Source organism: Pseudophryne corroboree, chromosome 4 (genome assembly GCF_028390025.1).
Source record: "Pseudophryne corroboree isolate aPseCor3 chromosome 4, aPseCor3.hap2, whole genome shotgun sequence".
NCBI classification, from domain to species: domain Eukaryota; kingdom Metazoa; phylum Chordata; class Amphibia; order Anura; family Myobatrachidae; genus Pseudophryne; species Pseudophryne corroboree.
In genome coordinates this window covers 689,063,320-689,085,689 of record NC_086447.1, presented here as the reverse complement: position 1 = coordinate 689,085,689, position 22,370 = coordinate 689,063,320, and the positions used below count along the sequence as shown (strand labels likewise).

Genomic DNA, 22,370 nt, shown 5'->3' with positions numbered 1-22,370 from the left:
CAGTGCAGGCAAATATGGACGAGATCGTCCATATTGGCCTGCATGCACAAGTGACGGGGCAGCAACGATGAACGAGTGCGGGGCCGCGCATCGTTAATCGTTGCTGCCTCCACTCTGAAAGATATGAATGGTATCTCGTTCATTAATGAACGAGATCGTCCATATCTTTCAGTTTTATCACCCAGTGTGTAGGGCGCATAAGTCTTTTTCCAGTACAGAATTCCCTAATTTTACCCCATTTAGTATGTACGTGTTATTTTTGTTCTTGCTACCAAAGTGCATTGCCTTACACTTGTCTGTATTGAAACTCATTCTCCATTTTGCTGCCCATGCTTCCAGTTTAACCAAGTCATTCTGGAGAGACTCGGCATCTCCCTCCATATTTATAACCTTACACAATTTGGTATTGTCTGCAAAAATTGACACCATGCTCTCTAGATCTACTGCTAGATCATTAATGAAAATGTTGATCGATAGTGGTCTAAAGACCCTTGTACACCACTTAGTCCAATTTGAAAAAGTTCTATTTACCACAACGCGCTGCTCCCTATTGTCTAACCAATTTCTGACCCAAGTGCATATTGTGCTCCCTAGCCCTAGTTCTTGTAACTTATAGATAGTCTCCTGTGCAGTACTGTGTCGAAAGCTTTAGCAAAAGATTACATCCACCTCCTTACCCTGATCAAGGTTCGCACTAACTGTTTCATAAAAGCCTAATAAGTCTGTTTGACATGATCTATCCTTAACAAATACATGCTGGTTCCTATTAATCACCTTATTGGCATCAAGGAACTTCTGTATACTGTCCCTTAGAATACCTTCCAGTATTTTCCCCACTATAGATGTAAGATTAAGGGGTACATTTACTAAGCAGTGATAAGAGTGGAGAAGTGAGCCAGTGGAGAAGTTGCCCATGGCAACCAATCAGCACTGAAGTAACATCTATAATTTGCATACTATAAAATAATACAGAGCTGCTGATTGGTTGATGGGGAAATTTCTCCACTGGCTCACTTCTCCGCTCTTATCACTGCTTAGTAAATGTTCCCCTAACTGATCTATATTTACCCGGTTCAGCTTTACTTCCCTTCTTGAATATCGGCTCTACTTCTGCTATACATCAGTCTTTGGGAAACATGCCTGATGTAAGGGAGTCATTGAAGATCAATAATAACGGTCTTGCTAGTTCAGAGTCAAGCTCTATGAGAACCCTTGGGTGACTTCTGTTGGAACCAGGTTACTTATTAATCTTAATTTTTTTTTTTTTTTTTTTAATCGGTCACAGACTACCTTCTCACTGAAATAAGCACTTAGCAGTGGGACATTATCCTTATTGAGATTGTGTGTTAATCCCTACATCTGGTCCTCTTTTGTGAAGACCGATGAGCAAAACTCATTTAATTTATCCGCTATGTAATTATCCTTTTTGATTAAGACTCCCAGTCATTTAAAGGGCCTATTCTCTTATCTTTTGCTGTTGATATATTTAAACAAAAATTTTGGAGGTTTTGATTTGCTTTCCTTAGCTATTAGCTTTTCAATTTCTACTTTAGCGGCTCTTTTTTCTTTTTTGCATATTTTGTTGCAATCCTTATAGTGCTGGAATGACTCCGCATTCCTTTCTGATTTGTATTTTTTGAATGCTTGCCTTTTTTTGCTAATTAGTTCCTTAATCTTTTTGTTAAGCCACATTGGTTTGGCATTTTTAATTCTTTGTTTGCTGAGCATGGGAATAAATTTGCAAGTATTAACGGCAGTGATTCTAATACCTCCCATTTCTCCGTAGTATTTTTACCTTGAAACAAAATTTCCCGTTCAATTTACCATCATCATGGCGACTTCTTCTGTATTGAGTCCACAATCTGTTTATGACTCCAAACTACTCTCTCTAACCCCTGCCCCCACCCCCCACCCCCTCTTTGCCTATCTCACTCCTCTACTCATCAGGAGAGCCAGTGCCTTGATCTTGTATGTATTCACCAGACTACTGTATGCTCGGTTCCTGAATTCACGAACACACTTTCCCTCTCTAAGGTCACAACCTTATCACTTTCAAGCTCTCCTTCATTACTTCAAACTCCATGACACTGACGTCCACCTAGCCTCCTCAAACCTGCAGAAATATTAACACAATTAATTTTCAACTTTTCACCTCCCTGCAACAGCTGCTCTCACCAATTTCTACATTTACTTCTCCTGAGGTTGCTGTATGGCACCTAAACCAGGCTCTAGTAACACACTCCACGTAGCCTTAGATGTCAGCTGTGGCTGTCTACATTAACAAGATACCTATAATTTCACCGATTTCTTTGGAGGACCTTCACAGACTTTATGTTCTTCCATGGTAAAGCACCAAACTAGGATGTCATCCACAATGATGTCACAAGGGTATCCGTAGAAGGGATGCTCCATGCAACATTGAAATACTTTACTGCCAGTGCATATGTCTTAGGTTATTCGTAGGGAAGAATACAGTATCTGCCCACCAGCGTCATAAAAGTGGTGAGCATGGATGATTCCTCGTCCAATGTGCTCTGCAAAAATGCACATTTGGCATCCACAGTGGTAAATATCTTTACATTTGGCATATCCACTATTGCTTACTCCACAGCTCTGAGGGGGTGATGCAGTCTTATCAAAGCTTTGTTCAGATGAAACGGATCAGTGCAGATGCGTACCAAACTGTCCTTTTATTTTTTACTGCAGCAACTACAGCTGAAATCCACAGGGTGGCTTCTACCGCTGGAGCAATGACGACCAATGCTGTCATGCGATTGACCTCCGCTATCAGTTTGTTCATGGAAAGAGGCACACATCTAGGAGCACATACTGTGGGAAAACAGCCTAGTTTAAATGCATGTGATATGACTGGGAATGATATTACAATTGAACTGATCAGCATTGTCTTAACTTTGGAACGTCCTGTTGAATAACATGCCCATCAGCATTTAAAGTAATTAAGCTAATTTTGTTGTCCAGCAAACCTAGGAGTGGTTTGACATTACTGTCCACTATATAAAAATGCATCAGCAAATTTGTGGATCGCAGCATTGCCACGCCACGATAACTGTGTAATCAAAATAATAGACTCTGGAAATTGTTTATTTGGTTCTTTTCCACAACCTGGTTACAGTAGCACCAAGGAAGATGTATAATTTATAATTATTTACTTGGCAAACAAAATATAGTGCCCATACATTTGAAATGATGATAAAGAACTGAGAAGAGAATGAGGTCCCACAGTTATCAGTATTTATTCTTATGTCCAACTCTGCATAGCCCACAATTGTGTTGACACTCCCTTACTAAACTTTGTTAATGTAAGAACGACCTATTACAGACCAATTACCCCATTTCAGGCCTAAGTAGAAAATATTTAAATACATCCAAGCCAGCATCAGCCCCAATATTTTTTAATTTGAAGAGCTAGCTGTTTGTCATAATAGTGTATGTGGGTAGGCTCTGGATTCACATAAGACCACCCAAAATGTAATGGTTCTAAAATCTTCACATGTAAAGTTTGCCAAAGCTAGTGATAATAATGGCACCTGTTGCCATTCCAAATGTTTAAAGAAAGAATGTGGATACTAAAAGTGCTTAAAGGGGTGCTACTAGCACCATTAATCGGATTAATCAACCAGTCACTAGCTACAGGAGTAATTCCAGAGGACTGGAAGAGAGCGAACGTAGTCCCACTGCACAAAAGTGGAAGCAAGGAAGAGGCAAGCAACTATGACAAATGAGCCTTACATCAGTAGTAGAGAAATTGATGGAAACACTCTTAAAAAGAGTTGTAGATTATCTCAAATCCAGCAATTTATAGGATCCCAAACAGAATGGATTCACTGGGGGGAGATCATGTCAAATAATCTTTGACTGTGACCAGGGTTGGACTGGCCCACCGGGCTATAGGGCGAAACGCTCGGTGGTCCCCACTGTCTGGCGGCTCAATCCCTCCTTTAGGGATCAGATTCTAGACTGTACACTTGAATCTTACTTCTGTTACCTTGCACTGCACAGGACAAAGGTGTATTTTCTACAGTGTATTGCTGTTATTAATCTGGTACATTACCATGCATTAGCAGTAATCTATTTATCAAGGGACCCAGGCCATGCACTCTATAATGGTTAGGCAAACCAATAGAGTGACTGGCCACACCCCCTCTGGGAACTGGACAAACCCCGAAAAATGGGCCTCTACCATTGTAGTCCCCCGGTTAGGCCTTTATGCCCCAGTATGACACTGTATGACTAAAGTAATCAATAAAGGTGGGGCCGTAGATTTAGCTTATGTAGACTTTAGTAAGGCTTTAAACACTGTCCCACCTCACAGAATACTAAATAGACTTGTAAGCATGGGATTGGAGACTAAGGGGGTTATTCAATTAGGGACAAAAACAGGTCAAAACATTCAGCAGAAAATGCGGTTTTGAGGCATTTTTCACCAATGTCTTTTTACATTAATAAAAAACAAAACAAAGTGAAGATATTGGCGAAAATGCCTTTGAAAATGCAGCAGGGTAAATTCGATGTCTCCAAAATTGCTAGAGCTGATTGAATACACCTTCCCTCCCCAAGATGGCTGAATCTAGAAGATCTTGGTTGCAGGATAGAAAGCAGAGAGTTGTAGTAAATGGAGTGCATTCACAGTTGGGAAATGTTACCAGTGGAGTACCCTAGGGATCTGTACTTGGACCAGTGTATTTTAATATCTTTATTGGTGACATTTGCAAATGGCATTAAAATGCAAGTATGCCTTTTTTGCAGATGACCCAAAAGTATGCAGACACACCAGGAGGGGTAAAACAAATGATTGATGATCTAGGTAGACTAGAGGTATGGTCAAGGGCGTGGCAATTACAGTTTAATGCCCCCCCCCCCAAAAAAAAAAATGCTAAATCATGCAAATTCAAAGACAAAATATAGTATTAATGGCACTATACTGGAAACTGAGGAAGAAAGGGATCTAGGAATCACTATTTCAGGTGACTTAAAGCAGATAAGCAATGTAACAAAGCAATGAGGAAGGCTAGTCAGATGCTTGGTTGCATAGGGAGAGGAATCGGCAGCAGAAAGAAGTAATAATGCCACTGTCTAGGTCATTGATACAGCCTCATCTAGAATACGATGTTCAATTCTATAGTTAAGGGGAAAGGGGGGACATATTTAAAAGTTTCCATCATATCAAGGGTTTTAACAAAGTCCAGGAGGGAAACTTTCTTCAAATGAAGAGAAGTATAAGAACGTAAGGATATGCACTGAAACTGGAGGGAGGTGGGTTCAGGAGAAATTTGAGGAAAAATTACTTCACAGAAAGGGTAGTGGACACGAGGAATAGCCTCCCATCAGATTTAAACATGCATGGGATAGACTTAAGGATATCCTTCCAAAGAAATAAGGATCAAATAAGGTTTGGGGTAAAAATATGGTAAAAAAGGGGCAGACTTGATGGGCCAAGTGGTTCTTATCTGCCGTCAAATTCTGTGTTTCTAAACAAAAAATGTGTGCAAGAATTAATAATAATAAAAATCTGGCCCTTACTTTACTTATACTCCCATATTTTTGTTCACTTAATGACTCAATATGATATTTTAATAATGTTGGATGATTGGAACCACACCACAGTTTATCTCTTATTCAGGTCCTAGCTGCATGAAGATGTAGCATGCACTCTTATTTGCTCATTAAGTACACTTAATTTAAAATTCTACCCATGCAAGTTTCGAATTTTGGTTCAACTGAACAAAGATCCACATTGCTTTGAATACTCTAGTCCTGTACATGTAATACTAAAACTTTATTAAAAACAATACCACTTAGAGGTAACCCCTCTTTCAAAATGTGATACAGTATGTAATTTTACTCCATATATTAAGTTATTCAACTACATAATCCCTTAATTGCTTGTATTCTAGGAACTAACTGGACAATACAAATACTTTATGAAATTCTGCTTGCAGTTCATAATAAGGAGCCCACAGTTGACAGTGGTATGCTTGAATTTCATTTTGGAAAAGCAGATAAATATGAGGTTTGTATAAAAATGTAAAATTTAGGATATTCCAACATTTATTTTATATCGGCTAGACACCACTGTCTATTTTCTCTGCTTTTAAAAGAACTGCTATGTGGATAGTTATACACAATGCACATTAAATACAATACTTTGCAAAATGTATCAAATCAAACATACACCCAGGCAACCTGAATATTCAAACATTAGCAGTAAATGGGTTGAGCTAAAGAACTCAAGGCCTTTCAACATGCCACCAATCAACTCAAGGGCATAACTAGAACGTTGTGAGCCCCTGACAAGATCTTGTTAAAGCCCCCCCTCCGCCCTCCATTGTCACTACAATGCCACTTAGGGAAGTAAGAGAGTGAGGAGAGAGACAAAGAGGGTGTCGGAGAGAGAGGGGGTCAGGGGGAGTGAAAGCGGGTTTCATGTGAAAAGCCGGAGTGAGAGAAGTTGTCAGGGAGAAAAAGACGGGAATGAGAGGGAGAGTGTCAGGGAGAGAGAGAGCGTCGGAGAGACAGCATCAGGAAGAGAGACTGTTTCAAGAAGAGTTTCACGGGGAGAGAGGGTGAGACCGTTTCAGGGAGGAAGACAGTATCTAGGGGGAGGGAGAGACAGTGTCAGGGGGAGAGTGAGGTACATAGAGATAGTGGTAGGGAGAGAGAGAAGCAATAAGAGGGTCGTGGGGGGGAGGAACAAGCAGGAGAGAGACTTCCTAAGCAGGGGTGTATCTAGGGGTCTGAGCGCCCCTGGCAAAGTAAGGAACTGGCGCCCCCCACCTCCCCCACCCAGGGACACAGAGTGGGGAGTTACAGATAGGCTGAGGTCAGGGACACGGAGGGAGAATTACAGGGAGGGTACAGGTAGGGACAATGAGGTGGAGGGCTTACAGGGTGAATGAGGTCAGGGACACTGAGGGGCAATTACAGGGAGGGTGTGGGCAGGGACACTGAGGGGGAATTACAGGAGTGTGCGGGCAGGGACACTGAGGGGGAATTACGGGGAGGGTACAGGCAGGGACACTGAGGTGGAATTATAAGAAGGTGTGGGCAGGGACACTGAGTGGGGAGTCACAGGAAGATGGAGGTCAGGGACACTAAGGGAGAATTACAGGGTGGGTTTGGGTAGGGAAAATGAGAAGGAGCGGCTACAGGGAGGCTGAGGTCATGGACACTATGGGGCAAATACAGGGAGGGTGCGGTAAGGGACACTGAGGAGTAATTATGAGGAGGGTGCGGGCAGGGGCACTGAGATGGAATTATGGGGAGGGTGCAGGCAGGGACACTGAGGAGCAGTGCCGTAACTAGACATTTTAGCGCTGTGTGCAAGAAACAGCCTCAGCACCCCCCCCCCCCCCCCCACCATATTTAAAATAGGGCCAGTGCGTGCTGTAGGTGTGCGCGAAAACTATAGGGGTGTGGCTTTATATGTTAGGGGCGTGGAAACAAAATAATACCAATTCATATTACGCTGCACATTGGTCTCCATTTATCAAATGACGCCACTTACACACATTACGCCAGGTAGAGCCCCATTTTACACATTACTCCAGGTAGAGCCCCTATTACACATTACGGCAGGCAGAGCTCCCTTTTACACGTTACGGAAGACAGAGCTCCCTTTTACACGTTACATGCAGTTTTCTTCTCAATGCCTATGTACTGTGGGCCGAGAACACTCGGCACACACCTAGCTACGGCCCTGCACAAAAATCATGAGAACTCGGAGGTAGGCATTGTCTGCTCTCCAGCTATGGTAGAACCACAAGTCCAAGCATGCTCTATCATGTAATGTCTGTCAGGGCATGATGGGACTTGTGGTTCCACAGCATCAGGACCCAGGCACTTCTCTCCTCTCACCTTTCTAAGGGCTGGCATGAAGAGTCCCTACCACTTGCTGCTGTTCTGCTCACCCAGTTGTAGTTGTGTGACTGCTGCATGATCCTGATCTCATGGGACACTGTCAATCCATTGCCCGGAGACCAGGCCGCTCACTGAGAAGCACAGGCTTGGGCAGAGTGGCTGCTTACGTGCAGTCCAGGAGCTCGCTGGCCGCTCACTGCCGCTGTGTGTGGTTGTAGATCTAGAGATTTTCAGTCGGCATGTCCCCTGGGAGTACAGGTCTACAGGAGTACAGAAGATCATCACTGTAACCTCCAGGCAGGAGGGGGAGGACATGACTGCCGGGTTGCCGTTGTATGCGCTGCATTGTAACTCTGACAGGAGTGGGTGCGAGGTGAGGGGAGGATCGGGCACTACAGCAACCCGCAGCTCACTTTAACCTACGGTGGTGGCGGCGGCGGAGGGGAGCGGGCAGTATTGCCGTGGCTCATTATAACCTCTGGTGGAGGTGAGTCGTCTGGCTGTGCTGTAAGCTCATGTTTTCGAGGGTGGGGGCAGGGCTTTACTGTCCGCGACTGCACTTTAACTACCGCAGGATCACATTGCATTGCGGAACTACGGGTGTTACCAGCGGTACTGCGCCCACATTGCATGTGCGCTGTGTGCCAGGCACCTCTGGCACCCACCTAGTTACGGTCCTGCTGAGGAGGAATTACGAGGAGGGTGCGGGCAGGGACACGGAGATGGAATTATGGGGAGGGTGCCAGCAGGGACACTGAGGAGGAATTACGAGGAGGGTACGGGCAGGGACACCGAGATGGAATTACGGGGAGGGTGCAGGCAGGGAGACTGAGGGGGAATTTTGAGGAGTGTGCAAGCAGGGAGATTGAGGAGGAATTATGAGGAGGGTGCAGGCAGGGAGATTTAGGGGGAATTATGAGGAGGGTGCAGGCAGGGAGATTTAGGGGGAATTATGAGGAGGGTGCAGGCAGGGAGATTTAGGGGGAATTATGAGGAGGGTGCAGGCAGGGAGATTTAGGGGGAATTATGAGGAGGGTGCAGGCAAGGAGATTTAGGGGGAATTATGAGGAGGGTGCAGGCAGGGAGATTGAGGGGGAATTACAGTTAGGGTGCTGGTAGGGACACTGAGGGGGTATTATGGGAAGGGTCTGGGCAGGGACACTGAGAGGGAATTACAGGAGTGTATGAGCAGGGTCACTGAGGGGGCAGTTACAGGAATGGTGCGGGCAGGGACACTAAGGGGGAATTACAAGGAGGGTGTGGACAGGGGCACCAAGGGGATATATGCACACATACATACAGTTAAAAACCCCTCTCTAGGTGTGATTGCACTACTATCCCAGCAAATCCAATTGACAAGGTGTGCTGGGACTTGTAGTCTCAACACAGCTGGACAGGCAGTCACTGGTCTAGATACCTCTCCATACAGAGCTCTTTGTAAGCTGTGATCCAGACTGCCAGGATAGACCATGCAGTGCAGCTACGGTACCGCAGAAAATGTAAAGGTATGCTCATGCTGCACTGCTGACTGGTACTGATTGTAGTGGCTGGTGTTTTCTGACAGACTGCGTGGGACCAATGAGAAGGGGAGCGGAAGAGGAAGAGGAGGAGGAGGTGCCTCGCCCCTCCCCATACCTGGAAGTGTCCCTGGCTATATTCACCATCATTGTGACTGTAGTCACAGAGAGTGTCAGAGTGCAATATGCGTCTGAGAGTCCAGCAGTGCTAAGGGATGTACTCAGTGAGAACTACTATGTCATTCTACCCCCTGGCACGGGTTTTACTGCCGGACGGCGCCCCCCTCTTGGCGGGCGCCCCTGGCAAGTGCCATCCTGGCCAATAGGAAGATACACCCCTGTTCCTAAGTACAGCAGTGAGCCCAGGTCTCTGATGGGGGTGGGTAGTTCACAGCGTTATGCCCCACCCCCTGAACACTTGCAAATCATGGCACTGCTCTGCTGTGGGGAGGCGGCCAGAGACTGTACAAGTGTTTGCTGCAGTGTGGGGTGGGGGAAGCTGCTGCATCCTGCAAGCCTTTTCGACAAACATCTGTGCCTGAATGGAAGTGAATCCCCGCCACCACGTTCCAACATCTAGCTGAATGTCATCCCAGAAGAGTGCCAGTTGTAAAAGCAAGGGGGTGGGCAAATCCTTGTTAATGCCTATGGTTTTGGACAAACGCATATAAATGTGATCTTTTGTGTTCACGTACGTTTGGCCATGTAATGTAGCAGATTTGTGTTGTAAAGAAGAGCAGCAAAAAAAAATCCCCTTCCTCATATATTTAATAAAAATATACTAATAAATTAGTATATTTTTTCCGGGCGCTTTAACAGGGCTGTTTTCCTAAAGCAGCTGTTAAATCAAGGTGATAGTCAGTCACCACATATGGAAACACAAAACAATATATAAACAGCGCTACCAGGTGCTAGCATTCAAAACATTGAGTAAATTTTAATAAAGATGAATTAATATCATAAACACATAAATTTAAAATCAGATGAATAAAACAAGCCTCATAAGCCAGTGATACGACCAAAGGAAATTTCCATGGACTCATGTAAAGGCCAAGTGATGATTAAATTGTTCCAATGCTTTAAAATACCATATCCTGCATGGATGACCGTATGATAATTACCAGATCCCAAGTGGAAGATGGCAGGGTATTCCACCTAGCGCGATGATGATGATTCTGTCCTGCGCAAATATGAATGGTGGTTCTCCCTTTTTGTTGAATGTCCACATGTATGGATCGGTCTCCGGATAGATGAATGTTAGATGGGTCAGAGCTCTGAAGACCACTGTGGGTCGTCCCAAACATCTATATCCAATTTTAGGAGAAGCAATGGATGATCAGTTTCATAAACTCACTGGCCTTGGCGACGTCCTGGTCATAGGCTGGCAACCTAATGCGTTTCACTGTCTGTTTGGCAGCTTTATCAAAGGTAGTGTACTGGAGGCTTATTTCCCCTTATATAGGGGATTTAATGAAAAAATGACCAGCACCTGAACAAACATTAATTACATGAATTTATTTAAAACAATCTCAAATTCTCTAAGAAACAGCAGGAGAACAGACTATATAATAATCATATCTTTCAATTAAAAAACGAAATTCATAAACTACTTAAAAAGGACTTTGTAGTAAAGAAGAGCAGCAAAAAAAAAAAAACCCTTACTCATATATAAAGACTAATGTGAAAGAAATAGAGGGAGGCACAGAATTGAGGAGCTCAAGCCAGTAAGTTAAAGTTACCTGGATGTATATAACCCCTTAAACATCATGATTCCACACTGCTTCATGCCTAATTGTAATATTGCTAGATGTATGACCTGAACATTTTAATTTGATTCAGCTGAATGCTGGACTGATCTGAGGTCCAGATTTATCAAGCCTTGGAGAGTGAGACACTGAACCGTGATAAAGTACCAACCAATTAGCTCCTAACTGTCATTTTTCAAACACAGCATGTAACATGGCAGTTAGGAGCTGATTGGTTGGTACTTTATCACTGTGCAATTTATCACTCTCCAAGGCTTGATAAATCTGGGTCTGACTCTCCTTTTGTCTATGCAATACAATTATTAGTATGTGACTTTTAGAGCTGTAGCATTATCACCTCACTTGTTCGTCCCTTATCGCCTGTGGTAAAAAGATAGACAATGGCCCTCATTCCGAGTTGATCGGTCGCAAGGCGATTTTAGCAGAGTTGCTCACGCTAAGCCTCCGCCTACTGGGAGTGTATCTTAGCTTCTTAAAATTGCGACCGATGTATTCGCATTATTGCGATTACAAACTACTTAGCAGTTTCAGAGTAGCTTCAGACTTACTCGGCATCTGCGATCAGTTCAGTGCTTGTCGTTCCTGTTTTGATGTCACAAACACACCCAGCGTTCGCCCAGACACTCCCCCGTTTCCCCGGCCACTCCTGCGTTTTTTCCGGAAACGGTAGCGTTTTTTCCCGCACGCCCATAAAACGGCCTGTTTCCGCCCAGTAACACCCATTTCCTGTCAATCACATTACGATCGCCGGAGCGATGAAAAAGCCGTGAGTAAAAATACTATCTCCATTGTAAAATTACTTGGCGCAGTCGCAGTGCGAATATTGCGCATGCGTACTAAGCGGAATTTCACTGCGATGCGATGAAAAATACCGAGCGAACGACTCGGAATGAGGGCCAATATTAGTTCTTAATGTGCTGCGACCAATAGCAACATGTCACCATTAACTCACTGGGTTTCTGCACTCTTTCTTTGTATTGCCTTCATTTGTAAAGTGCCAATGGCTATTTTCAATATTTCTTGCCTTAATTTTTTCTTTTATTATTTATACTAACATAGGAGTAAAGTTGCACACAATTAAGTTGTTCCATCTAAACTTTTCAGATAAATCTCTTGCTTCGGGTATAGGGCTGGTGTATGTGCTTCCTGAGGATTTCAACTAAAAAAAAATGAAGTGGATGCATTTCCAGATTAAGGGGTCTATTTACTAAGCCATGGATGGAGATAAAGTACCAGCCAACCAGCTTAGTAAATAGACCCCTTAATTCCTTGCATGCAATACAAGTGGTGGGCCCCCTACTCTGCACGGCGCAGTAGTCTCCAGCATTGTGCCAGAGTCTACTGCGCAGACACAGGTCTCCAGAAACATGGCACTCACTGTGCTCCCAGTTGATGAGTTCAGAACCGCAAATGGAAAAAAGACTTTTAAGGCGAGTAATAGATGTTCGGGTAAGGAAAGCAAGCTTACACGAGGGAAGGGGTCCTTGCTCGTAAAATCTTATAATGTATAGGGGAATGGCTGTCAGACATAGGTAACGCAGATCTGTGAGTCAATGAGTGGAGACAGAAAGGATGTGTTAAGAGCAGAGCTGGTAGGTTTTGATAGATAAATCCGTTAGGACTGTGAGAGCTATAGCAAGGAGAGGATGGGGGGGCACACATCGCATTGGTACTAATCACATACAGTACAGTATGTACTAACATATGTAACTAGTATCGTAGAGCACAGCTCTACCAATTAGATCTACCATTTGTGATCAGCGCCACTCACTGGTGTATGACTCAGTAGTCCCTGTGTGTGTGTGTGTGTGTGTGTGTGTGTGTGTGTGTGTGTGTGTGTGTGTGTGTGTGTGCAGAGTTACATGGGGGGTGCTGGGAGGGATCTTATTTGGGTAAAAAAAAAAAAAGCATTCTGCGAAAAGAAGCCCATAGGCTTCTATAGGGTAATGCTAGCGTTGCCTTTCACCCCGAAATCGGGGGCTTAGTACATATAGAAATACCCAGAAAAAATGGGTTTTACTGCATTTTTCCTTTAGTACATCCCACGCAGGTGAGTGTGAGAAGTTTTTATTAAGCTCTGAAGGGGAATAGGACCCAGTGAATGGCATGAAGGAGAAAGGCAGAAACCTGAGTAGAGAAGTGGCATTTAGGATGGATTGGAGTAGAGAGGTGGGAATTGGGAAGGCTAGATATAGGAAACTTACAGTAGTGTGTTTGAATTATGACTAGTGAGTGCATGGGGATCTTATTTGCACCCAGGGTGAGAGAGGGTCTAAACTTGAAAGTATTATGAAGGTTTAAGTGATCTGAATGGGGGCGTGAATGTGGGGTTTGGAAGAGACAGAGGAGTTGAGGAAAATTCCTAAATTGCGGCCTTCTGGGACAGTATTGAGGGTGATGTTACCAATAGATAAGCTGGGTATACACCAGTGGTGTAACTATGATGGGTGCGGTGCACACGAGCCCCTAGGTCCAGATGGGCCCACACCATACACACTGCACCCACTTTTTTAATACTTACCCCTCTGTGTGCACTAGGTGTTGCACAGGTCACCGGGAAAATGGCCACAGCACCATTTTCCCAGAGACCTGCACACTACCTAGTGCTCAGAGTAACTGCCACTGACTCTGCTTGCTAGAGAGTAGGGGGCCTGCATGGAGACTGCACATGGGACCCCTCCTCTCTTAAAACACCCCTGGTACACACTGAGCGATACATCGGCTGTTCAATTGAATGGCCAGTGGATCACGAGCCCATTGGCGGATGTGAACCCATGATATGTCTGAAAGTTGTCGTTCAGACATATTGCTTTGGTTCTGCAGCACAGCCGATGGCAGATATGTATATATGCGCATCTGGCTGTGTATATGGGTGTTTACATTTTAATGCCCGTCCAGTTATGACGTCAGGCATGACACATCGGACGGACGTTTGGTAAGTGCATGCACACTTACCAATCGTTAGGTCAGCCGATCTATCGGCCAGGTGTGCACACAGCTTTAGATACATTCAGAAAGTGCTGGGGAAATCCTAGAAAAAATAGCAGAAAGACGACTGGTGAGAAGAGAGGGGGAAGAGGTCAGTTAAGGAGAGAGAGCTCTGAATATCAGCACTATAGAGACCAAACCCATGCTCTTAGATAATGTGCACACAGCAGTTTTTGCATAGCACTTTTGTGAACTGACAATGATCTTTTAAGTATCCATCTTGCCTCTGTTTACCAGTTAAACTCCGAAACCAGAGGGGGGATGGATCTAAAAACAGCAGTGTGCATTTGGCCAGAGTATATCTCCCTGGATGCTAAGGGGGTATGCAATTGGCACCGATCATTTCGCAGCTAATTAATTCGCCCTCCTGAGTATTCACTTGCGGGCCGTTTTCTGCAGTTTTGAAGGAATTTTTGCAATGCCTTATCACATTTTTTTTTTTTTGGCCTGCAATTGCATAGGGCGAATACCCATTCGTCCAAAAAATAGCAAAAAGCCCCTAAAACTCTTCTTGTGTACAGCTTTCCTTCTGCTGTCCTACCCTGTTATCTTTTCTGAACTGCTTAATTTACATGGTTCACATGCTGTTGCATGCTTTTATACAGTGACAAGGTCCCAAATGTATTAAGCCTAAAAAAGTGATAAAGTGGAGAGTGCTAAAGTACCAGCCAACCAGCTTCCTAACTGTCCTTTTTCAAACCCATCCTGTTACATGGCAGTTAGGAAGCTAATTGGCTGGTACTTTATCACTCTCCACTTTATCACTCTTTCAGGCTTAATACATTTGGGCCAAGGCCAATGAGCATTTGTTCTCTTCTGCAATAGGTCTAGCTTTTACTTTTACAAATGCATTCTATTAAATAATTATGTACTTTGTTGGTCAAAAATAGTTACAGTAATTTGTCTTTTTTTCTTTTTTTCTTAAGCACCTGAAGAAACAACCATCACCGCGAGTCTTAGCATCACACATGACTTATGATAATATCCCAAAATCTTTTTTTGAAAAGACCAAGGTATAGTAACTGCTTTTCTATAACTAATTATTCTTACATGTACAATTTTAGTATACTGTAAATCTGGATAAAGAGGCAACCACACCTTTTTATGATGGCCGCCTTAATCTTTAATGACAAGGAAAATCATATTTATGTTCTAAAAGGTTATTAATGCAGTACTAACCTCTTACATTTCTATTATATTTGTCTAAAAGAGGCCAAAGAAAAGTAGTATTATAACATAACATAGTCCATAGTGTAGGCTGTATCAAACATATTTAAATAATAAATAAGTGGTAAATAAATGTTTAAACACACCATAATAAATAAATAAATAAATAAATACACAAACCTAATAGAACCAGTACTGCATTTTCTTAGCACACATTCTTCCACATCATGGTAAGGCTCCTGTTTCCTCTTCCTAGTAGCTACTGTCTGGTCCATTGCACTGACTGAGGACTCTGATCCACACACGGCAAACTTGGTAGAAGAAGCTGCTACGACTGGGCATGTGCAGCAGCTCTGCTCTGTCCCTAAAACTGCATGATGTGGTGGCAGCTCTAGTAGTAGTATTATATACCATTGCTATTGTTGTCATAATGTTAGCCACTTGCTAAGAGGAGAGGGGCATTGTCTACCATACATGCACAGGCCTCTGGTAACATGGCGTTCGCGCTTTGTTCCAGGGGAAATTCATACTGTGCATGCGCAAATCACCAGGAAATTGTCAATGTACTGTGATTTCTGTATGTATTGCTGGCCGTCGTGGGACTTCAGATGGGTAAGTATATTTATATGGGTGTGTGGTGTGGCTCTCTCATCCCCTGGATCCGGGGCCCCGTGGCGACTGCACACCTTATACCCAATATAGCCTTCACCAGATGTGCAGGAATGATCCTGATTGAATACAATAATTTGCATGCGTTTTCCTTGATATAAACATCTATGGAGTATTTGAAATTCCCAGGCAAAAATCCACACTCTATTCTAGAGACATGCCAAGATCAGCCACCAATTTCCCTTGAACCAAGCCTTTTGTCTCCAAAGTTTTAAGAAGAGCATTTTACATTGTCAAGATGAGGCTCTTTGAAGAGTGACAAGAGGCTAAGCTTTTTAGATGTGGCAGCTGGTCTAATCGGTTGAACATTTACATCCTATTAGCATTTACAGTATATTAAAGTTAGACAAAGCTGCAAAGCAGAGGAAAACAGTGAGGTATAAATTATAATGCCAAGAAGCAAATACTGAAGCAGGTTCTTGGAACCCACTGAAGCAGAATGCTGTGAAGCAAAACTGGAGCAGGTACTGATCCTCTGAGCGAGACGTTGTACTGGCAATATGCTGACAGCACTTCCTTAGGGCACCCTAAGCGCTGACAGACTGGGTGATGCATGTGACTGAAGTTGTTGGTATCTTTTTAAACAGAACGGATTGTGTGATACAGTCCAAGATGACAGTGCCCATGATGCAGAACAGTGGGAACTGCCAGGAGTGGAACGCCAGCCATATTCACAGACACTAGTTCCCAGATTAGTGGTTAAATACTTTTGTGGTACTGCAGGGGGCCAGCAAAGTGACAGCCCAGGACCCGGTACACACACACACACACACACACACGCACGCACGCGCGCGCGTGCGCGTGATGAGAGTTACCAAAGGGGATATGTCACCTAAGGGAGGGGGGAAAAAAACGGGGGTGTGGAGGAAAGGGTGGACTTTTATGGGGGTGCACTCAAGCAAGGGCGTCATCGGCACTATAAGAAACTGCAAGAAATACCAAAACATAGTAAATTAGACCTAGTACCAATGTAACTTCTAAATAACTGACTGGTGATCTATTTCTAGGCACTGGACTGCAGACCCAAATAAGAGAAAACAATGTCACAACTTACTGTAAGTCCAAAAATTCAAACATGGTAAACCTTAATCCAAGGTGTTTCCAGTCCTCCAGGGCCTCAGCCAAAAGCAGTGGCTTTGAGTCAAAGGAACCTCATGACTTAGTGTTGTGAGGCACCAGGGATACAGTAAAAGCAATGACTGTGGAGGTGCAAAATTAGAGAAAATGGAAAAACCCACATTCCTAGTCCCTTTCCAAAGAAAGGTCTTCATTCTATGAAGACTTGGAGCACCAGTGTTACTGAAAGCAATGTTGTCTAAGTGGATGCCACGATGTCTGATGCCATCCCTAAAAGCCTTACGCTTCTGTGTAGAAAATGGGGCAAGATCGGCAAAATAACTAAATTTAGATATCATTGAAGGTGAGAGCATGAAGATTCCTCACAGCCTGCATAACCTTCTGCTGGATATGATTGAAAAACATGCACATTTCTTGGAGATTGGCCTAGGGTATGGTATTAGAGCTAAGTACTGTAACTTATGAGCTCAATCAAACATGAGACTAATTAAGGTATCAGGAAGGTTTTGGGTTTTTTTAATTCAATTTTTATTTGGTTTTCCAGCGAACAAACAAATATAGTATGCATTGGTACAGCAGGAGACACAAAGAATATTTCTCTTACGTCCTAGAGGATGCTGGGGGTCCATTTTAATACCATGGGGTATAGACGGGTCCACTAGGAGCCATGGGCACTTTAAGAGAATAATAGTGTGGTCTGGCTCCTCCCTCTATGCCCCTCTTACCAGACTCGGTTTACAAAATGTGCCCGGATGAGCCGATCACAGCTAGGGGAGCTCTTAGGAGATTTCTTAGTTTTTTTGTTTTAATAGAGTAATGGGTTACAGGAAGGCTGCTGGCAACAGCCTCCCTGCTTCGTGAGACTTGGGGGGGGGGGGGGGGGAGTAGGAACCAACTCTTGAAGTTAATGGATCTCTAACTCCGCTGACAGGACACTGAGGTTGCTGATCGCAAGCCCACGAGGCGACCGCTCACTCCCGCAGCATGGCCGCCACCCCCTAACAGAGCCAGAAGAAAGTAGAGTGGTGAGTACAGCGCCGGCGGCCGATTAGCGGGTCACCGACGACAATGGCAGCACAAGGGTGGGAGCGCAGCTCTCACAGGCTGCGCTCCATGAAGGCTCAGCAACACAGTGTAGGCGCTATGAGGGGCGTCCTGGGCCAGCGCGATCACCCTAAACTGGTACAAGCAGCTAATAACACGGGCTAATCCCGCTGTTGGCATACAAAACCTCAGGCCAGTATAATCAAATTGTGCGGGAAGCCGCGTGCCATTACTGGGGGTGGGGCTTCTCCTCAGAGCGGATCAAGCACTCACCAGCGCCATTTTCTCCCTGCAGATCTTAGGAAACAAGACCCTGACAGGGAGCGCTGACCTCCACATAACTCCAGTTATCCTCTGCGGTACCAGGGTGTTATAGACAGGGGGGGAGTGTGTTTGTTAGTACTAATTAACCTATTAAGGTTGCTTAGTCAGCGCCGGGCTTCTATCATAATAACTGCCAACAGGGGCGCAGTGTGGCTGGCTCCTTATACTCTGTGCTTCTCTGCAGGTACTCTGGGGGAAACTGTGTCTGACATTTTCCTGTGTGGGTGTGTGTGTGTGTAAGTGTATATCCACGTTACCATGTCTAAGGAATCTGTGTTCTGTACTGCAGACTGTTTATCTTCTCCTGAAGAGTCTATTCCATGTACTCAGGACTGCAATGTACTTTCACAGCCTTCTGAATCAGAAACCCCATGGGTGGATTCTTTACGGGGCATGATATCCCAGATTTCAACTAGGATGTCACAGACTGAAAAAGAAACAGTTTTTGAGAAAATCTGTGGAAGATTTGGCATACTCAGTCCCCACTGCTTCGTCTAAGAACCCCCCTATGTACTCACAAAAACGAACACTTGCCCAGATAATGCAAGCTGACACTGATACCGACTCTGATACAGGGAACGGTGATGGGGATATGCAGGCGGGGGGATGCATCACTTGCTAAGGGGGTGCAACTAATGATTGAAGCCATTAGGGACATTTTACACATAACTGAGAAGGTACCTGATCAGGTAGAGGAATCTTATTTTACAGAAAGTAAGAAATCATCGCTTACCTTCCCGGCTTCCAAGGAGTTAAACTCTTTGTTTGAAAAATCCTGGGAAAACCCAGAGAAAAAATGTCCAGATCCCAAATAGGGTTCTCATTGCTTTCTCTTTTCCTGCAGAGGATAGAAAAAAGTGGGGGAAAAACCCCTATAGTTGACGCTTCTGTATCTAGGTTGTCAAAATAGGTGGTTTTACCCGTTCCTGGTTCAACCGCTTTGAAAGAGCCGGCTGACCGCAAGATTGAGACTACACTCAAATCATTATACACAGCTACTGGCGTAGCTTTAAGACCCACTATTGCTTGTGCGTAGATTTCTAACTCCATAGTAAAGTGGTCGGGCACATTGCTAGAGGACTTAGATACTATGGATAGGAGTGACATTGAATTGTTTTTGGGTCACATACAGGATTCTGCAGGGTTCATGGTGGAGGCCATGAAGGACCTTGGCATGCTGAATGCACGGGCTACTTCCATGGCGGTCTCGGCACGCAGAAGACTCTGGCTACGTCAATGGACTGCTACTGCAGAATCCAAGAAAAGCGTGGAGAACCTACCCTTCACAGGTCAGGCGCTGTTTGGGGAAGCATTGGATACGTGGATCTCCACGGCAACTGCGGGTAAGTCAACCTTTCTTCCCTCAGCAGCACCACCGGCTAGGAAATCTTATCCTTCACCTACGCTGCAGTCCTTTCGGACCGCAAAATTAAAAAATCCAAACCCCCTCCCACCTTCTTTAGAGGAGGTCGGGGAAAGTCCAGAAAACCTGCACCAACAGGTTCCCAGGAACAGAAACCAGGTTCTGCTTCCTCAAAATCTTCAGCATGACGGTGGACCTCCCAGCCTGGAGGTTGGACAGGTGGGAGCGAGGCTAAAAGCTTTCGGTCATGTTTGTGCGTCATCATGCCTAGACCCCTGGGTAAAGGATATTGTTGCCCAGGGATACAGACTGGAGTTTCAAGAACTCCCACCTCCCAGATTCTTCAAAGCAGGCTTACCAGCTTTGCTGACAAACAAATGTCATTGTTCCAGTTCCACCTCACCTACAACACAAGGGTTATTACTCAAACCTGTTTGTGGTACCGAAACCGGACGGTTCGGTAAGGCAGATATTAAACCTAAAGTCATTGAACCCCTACTTGAGGGAATTCAAATTCAAGAGGGAGTCTCTGAGAGTGGTGATCTCCGATCTGGAGGAGGGGGAATTCCTAGTATCCCTGGATATCAAGGATGCCTACCTTCACACCCCGATCTGGCCGCCTCACCAGGCTTCTCAGATTTGCACTGCTGGACTGTCACTACTGTCACTGAACTGATTCCAGGCACTGCCATTTGGCCTCTCCACAGCACCGAGGGTGTTCACCAACGTCATGGCAGAGATGATGTTACTCCTCCATAGGCAGGGAGTGAACATAATTCCATATCTGGACGAACTGCTGCTAAAAGCATCTTCCAAGGAGAGGATGTTGCAGAATATTGCTCTCTCAACTCGACTACTCCAGGATCATGGGTGGATCCTGAACCTTCCAAAGTCTCATTTGAAGCCGACAAGGAGACTGCCCTTCCTGGGGATGATACTCGACAGGGAAGTGCAGAGGGTGTTTCTACCAGTGGAGGAAGCGTTGGTGATACAATCAATGGTCCGGGATGTCCTGAAGTCAGCCCGGGTATCGGTTCATCAATGCATTCGCCTTCTGGGGAAGATGGTTGCCTCCTACGAGGCTCTACAGTACGGAAGATTCCATGCGAGGTTCTTCCAACTAGATCTCCTAAACAAATGGTCGGGATCACCACTTCACATGCACCAGCGCATACGCCTGTCGCCGAAAGCCAGAATTTCACTCCTCTGGTGGCTGCAAACTTCTCACCTACTCGAAGGCTGCAGGTAGCGATTCAGAATTGGATCCTTCTAACCACGGATGCAAGTCTCAGAGGTTGGGGAGCAGTTACCCAAGGGGAAAACTTCCAAGGAAAGTGGTTAAGTCTGGAATCCATCCTTCCAATAAACATTCTGGAACTACAGGCCATATGCAACGGCCTTCTACAAGCGGCACATCTTCTGCAAAATCAGGCAATTTGGGTTCAGTCGGACAATGTAACGGCAGTGTCCTACATAAACCGTTGGGGTGGAACGAAGAGCAGAGCGGCTATGTCAGAGGTAACAAGAACCCTCTTCTGGGCGGAAAAGCATGCGGTGGCGCTGTCAGCCGTCTTCATTTCAGGAGTGGACAACTGGGAAGCGGACTTCCTCAGCAGACACTATCTCCATCCAGGAGAATGGGGCCTTCACCCGGAGGTGTTCGCAGAGGTGACAAGCCAATTGGGTATACCTCAGATGGACATGATGGCCTCTCGCCTCATCAAGCTTTGGAGGTACTGTTCCAGGTCGAGAGACCCACACGCAGTGGCGGTGGATGCACTGGTAACTCCGTGGACGTACCAGTCAGTGTATGTGTTCCCTCCACTCATCAGAAGGATTATCAAACTCCTAAAAAGAACAAGAGTGAAGGTGATCCTCATTGCTCCGGACTGGCCAAGAAGAGCTTGGTACGTGGATCTTCTGGAATTACTGCTGGAGGATCCGAGGCTTCTTCCTCTTCGCGAGGACCTTCTACAACAGGGGCCGTTCGCCTATCAAGACTTACCGCAGCTACGTTTGACAGCATGGTGGTTGTACGCCAGATCTTAGCTCGGAAGGGCATTCCGAAAAAGGTCATTCCTACCCTGATACAGGCTATGAAGGGAGTAACGTCAAAACATTACCATCAGATTTGGAAAAAGTATGTGTCTTGGTGTGAATCCAAGAAGTTTCCTACGGTGGAGTTTCAACTGGGACGTTTCCTCCTCTTTCTGCAGGCTGGTGTGGATGTGGGCCTGCGCTTGGGCTCCATCAAGGACCAGATTTCGGCCTTGTCCATTTTCTTCCAGAAACAATTGGCTGCTCTCCCTGAGGTTCAGACTTTCTTGAAAGGAGTTCTGCACATCCAACCACCCTTTGTGCCTCCTACGGCACCATGGGATCTTAATGTGGTGCTGCAGTTCCTGCAATCGGATTGGTTCGAACCTTTACAGGAGATGGACATAAAGTTTCTTACTTGGAAGACAGTCACACTGTTGGCATTTGCAAGATGTGTGTCTGAATTAGGGGCATTGTCGCACAAGAGCCCCTACTTGATTTTCCATGAAGATAGGGCTGAACTCAGAACGCATCAGCAAT

The 22,370-nt window shown here is 45.0% G+C and overlaps 1 protein-coding gene across 1 annotated transcript in view; it reads left to right on the top strand.

The window, feature by feature from the left end:
* The window catches only part of LOC134910170 (sulfotransferase 6B1-like), a 101,521-nt gene that overhangs the window by 1,583 nt on the left and 77,568 nt on the right, over positions 1–22,370 (top strand). The window contains exons 2-3 of the mRNA XM_063917895.1: positions 5,916–6,031; positions 15,076–15,162. Coding sequence (XP_063773965.1) covers positions 5,916–6,031; positions 15,076–15,162 — 203 coding nt within the window. The remainder of the gene's footprint in view (positions 1–5,915; positions 6,032–15,075; positions 15,163–22,370) is intronic.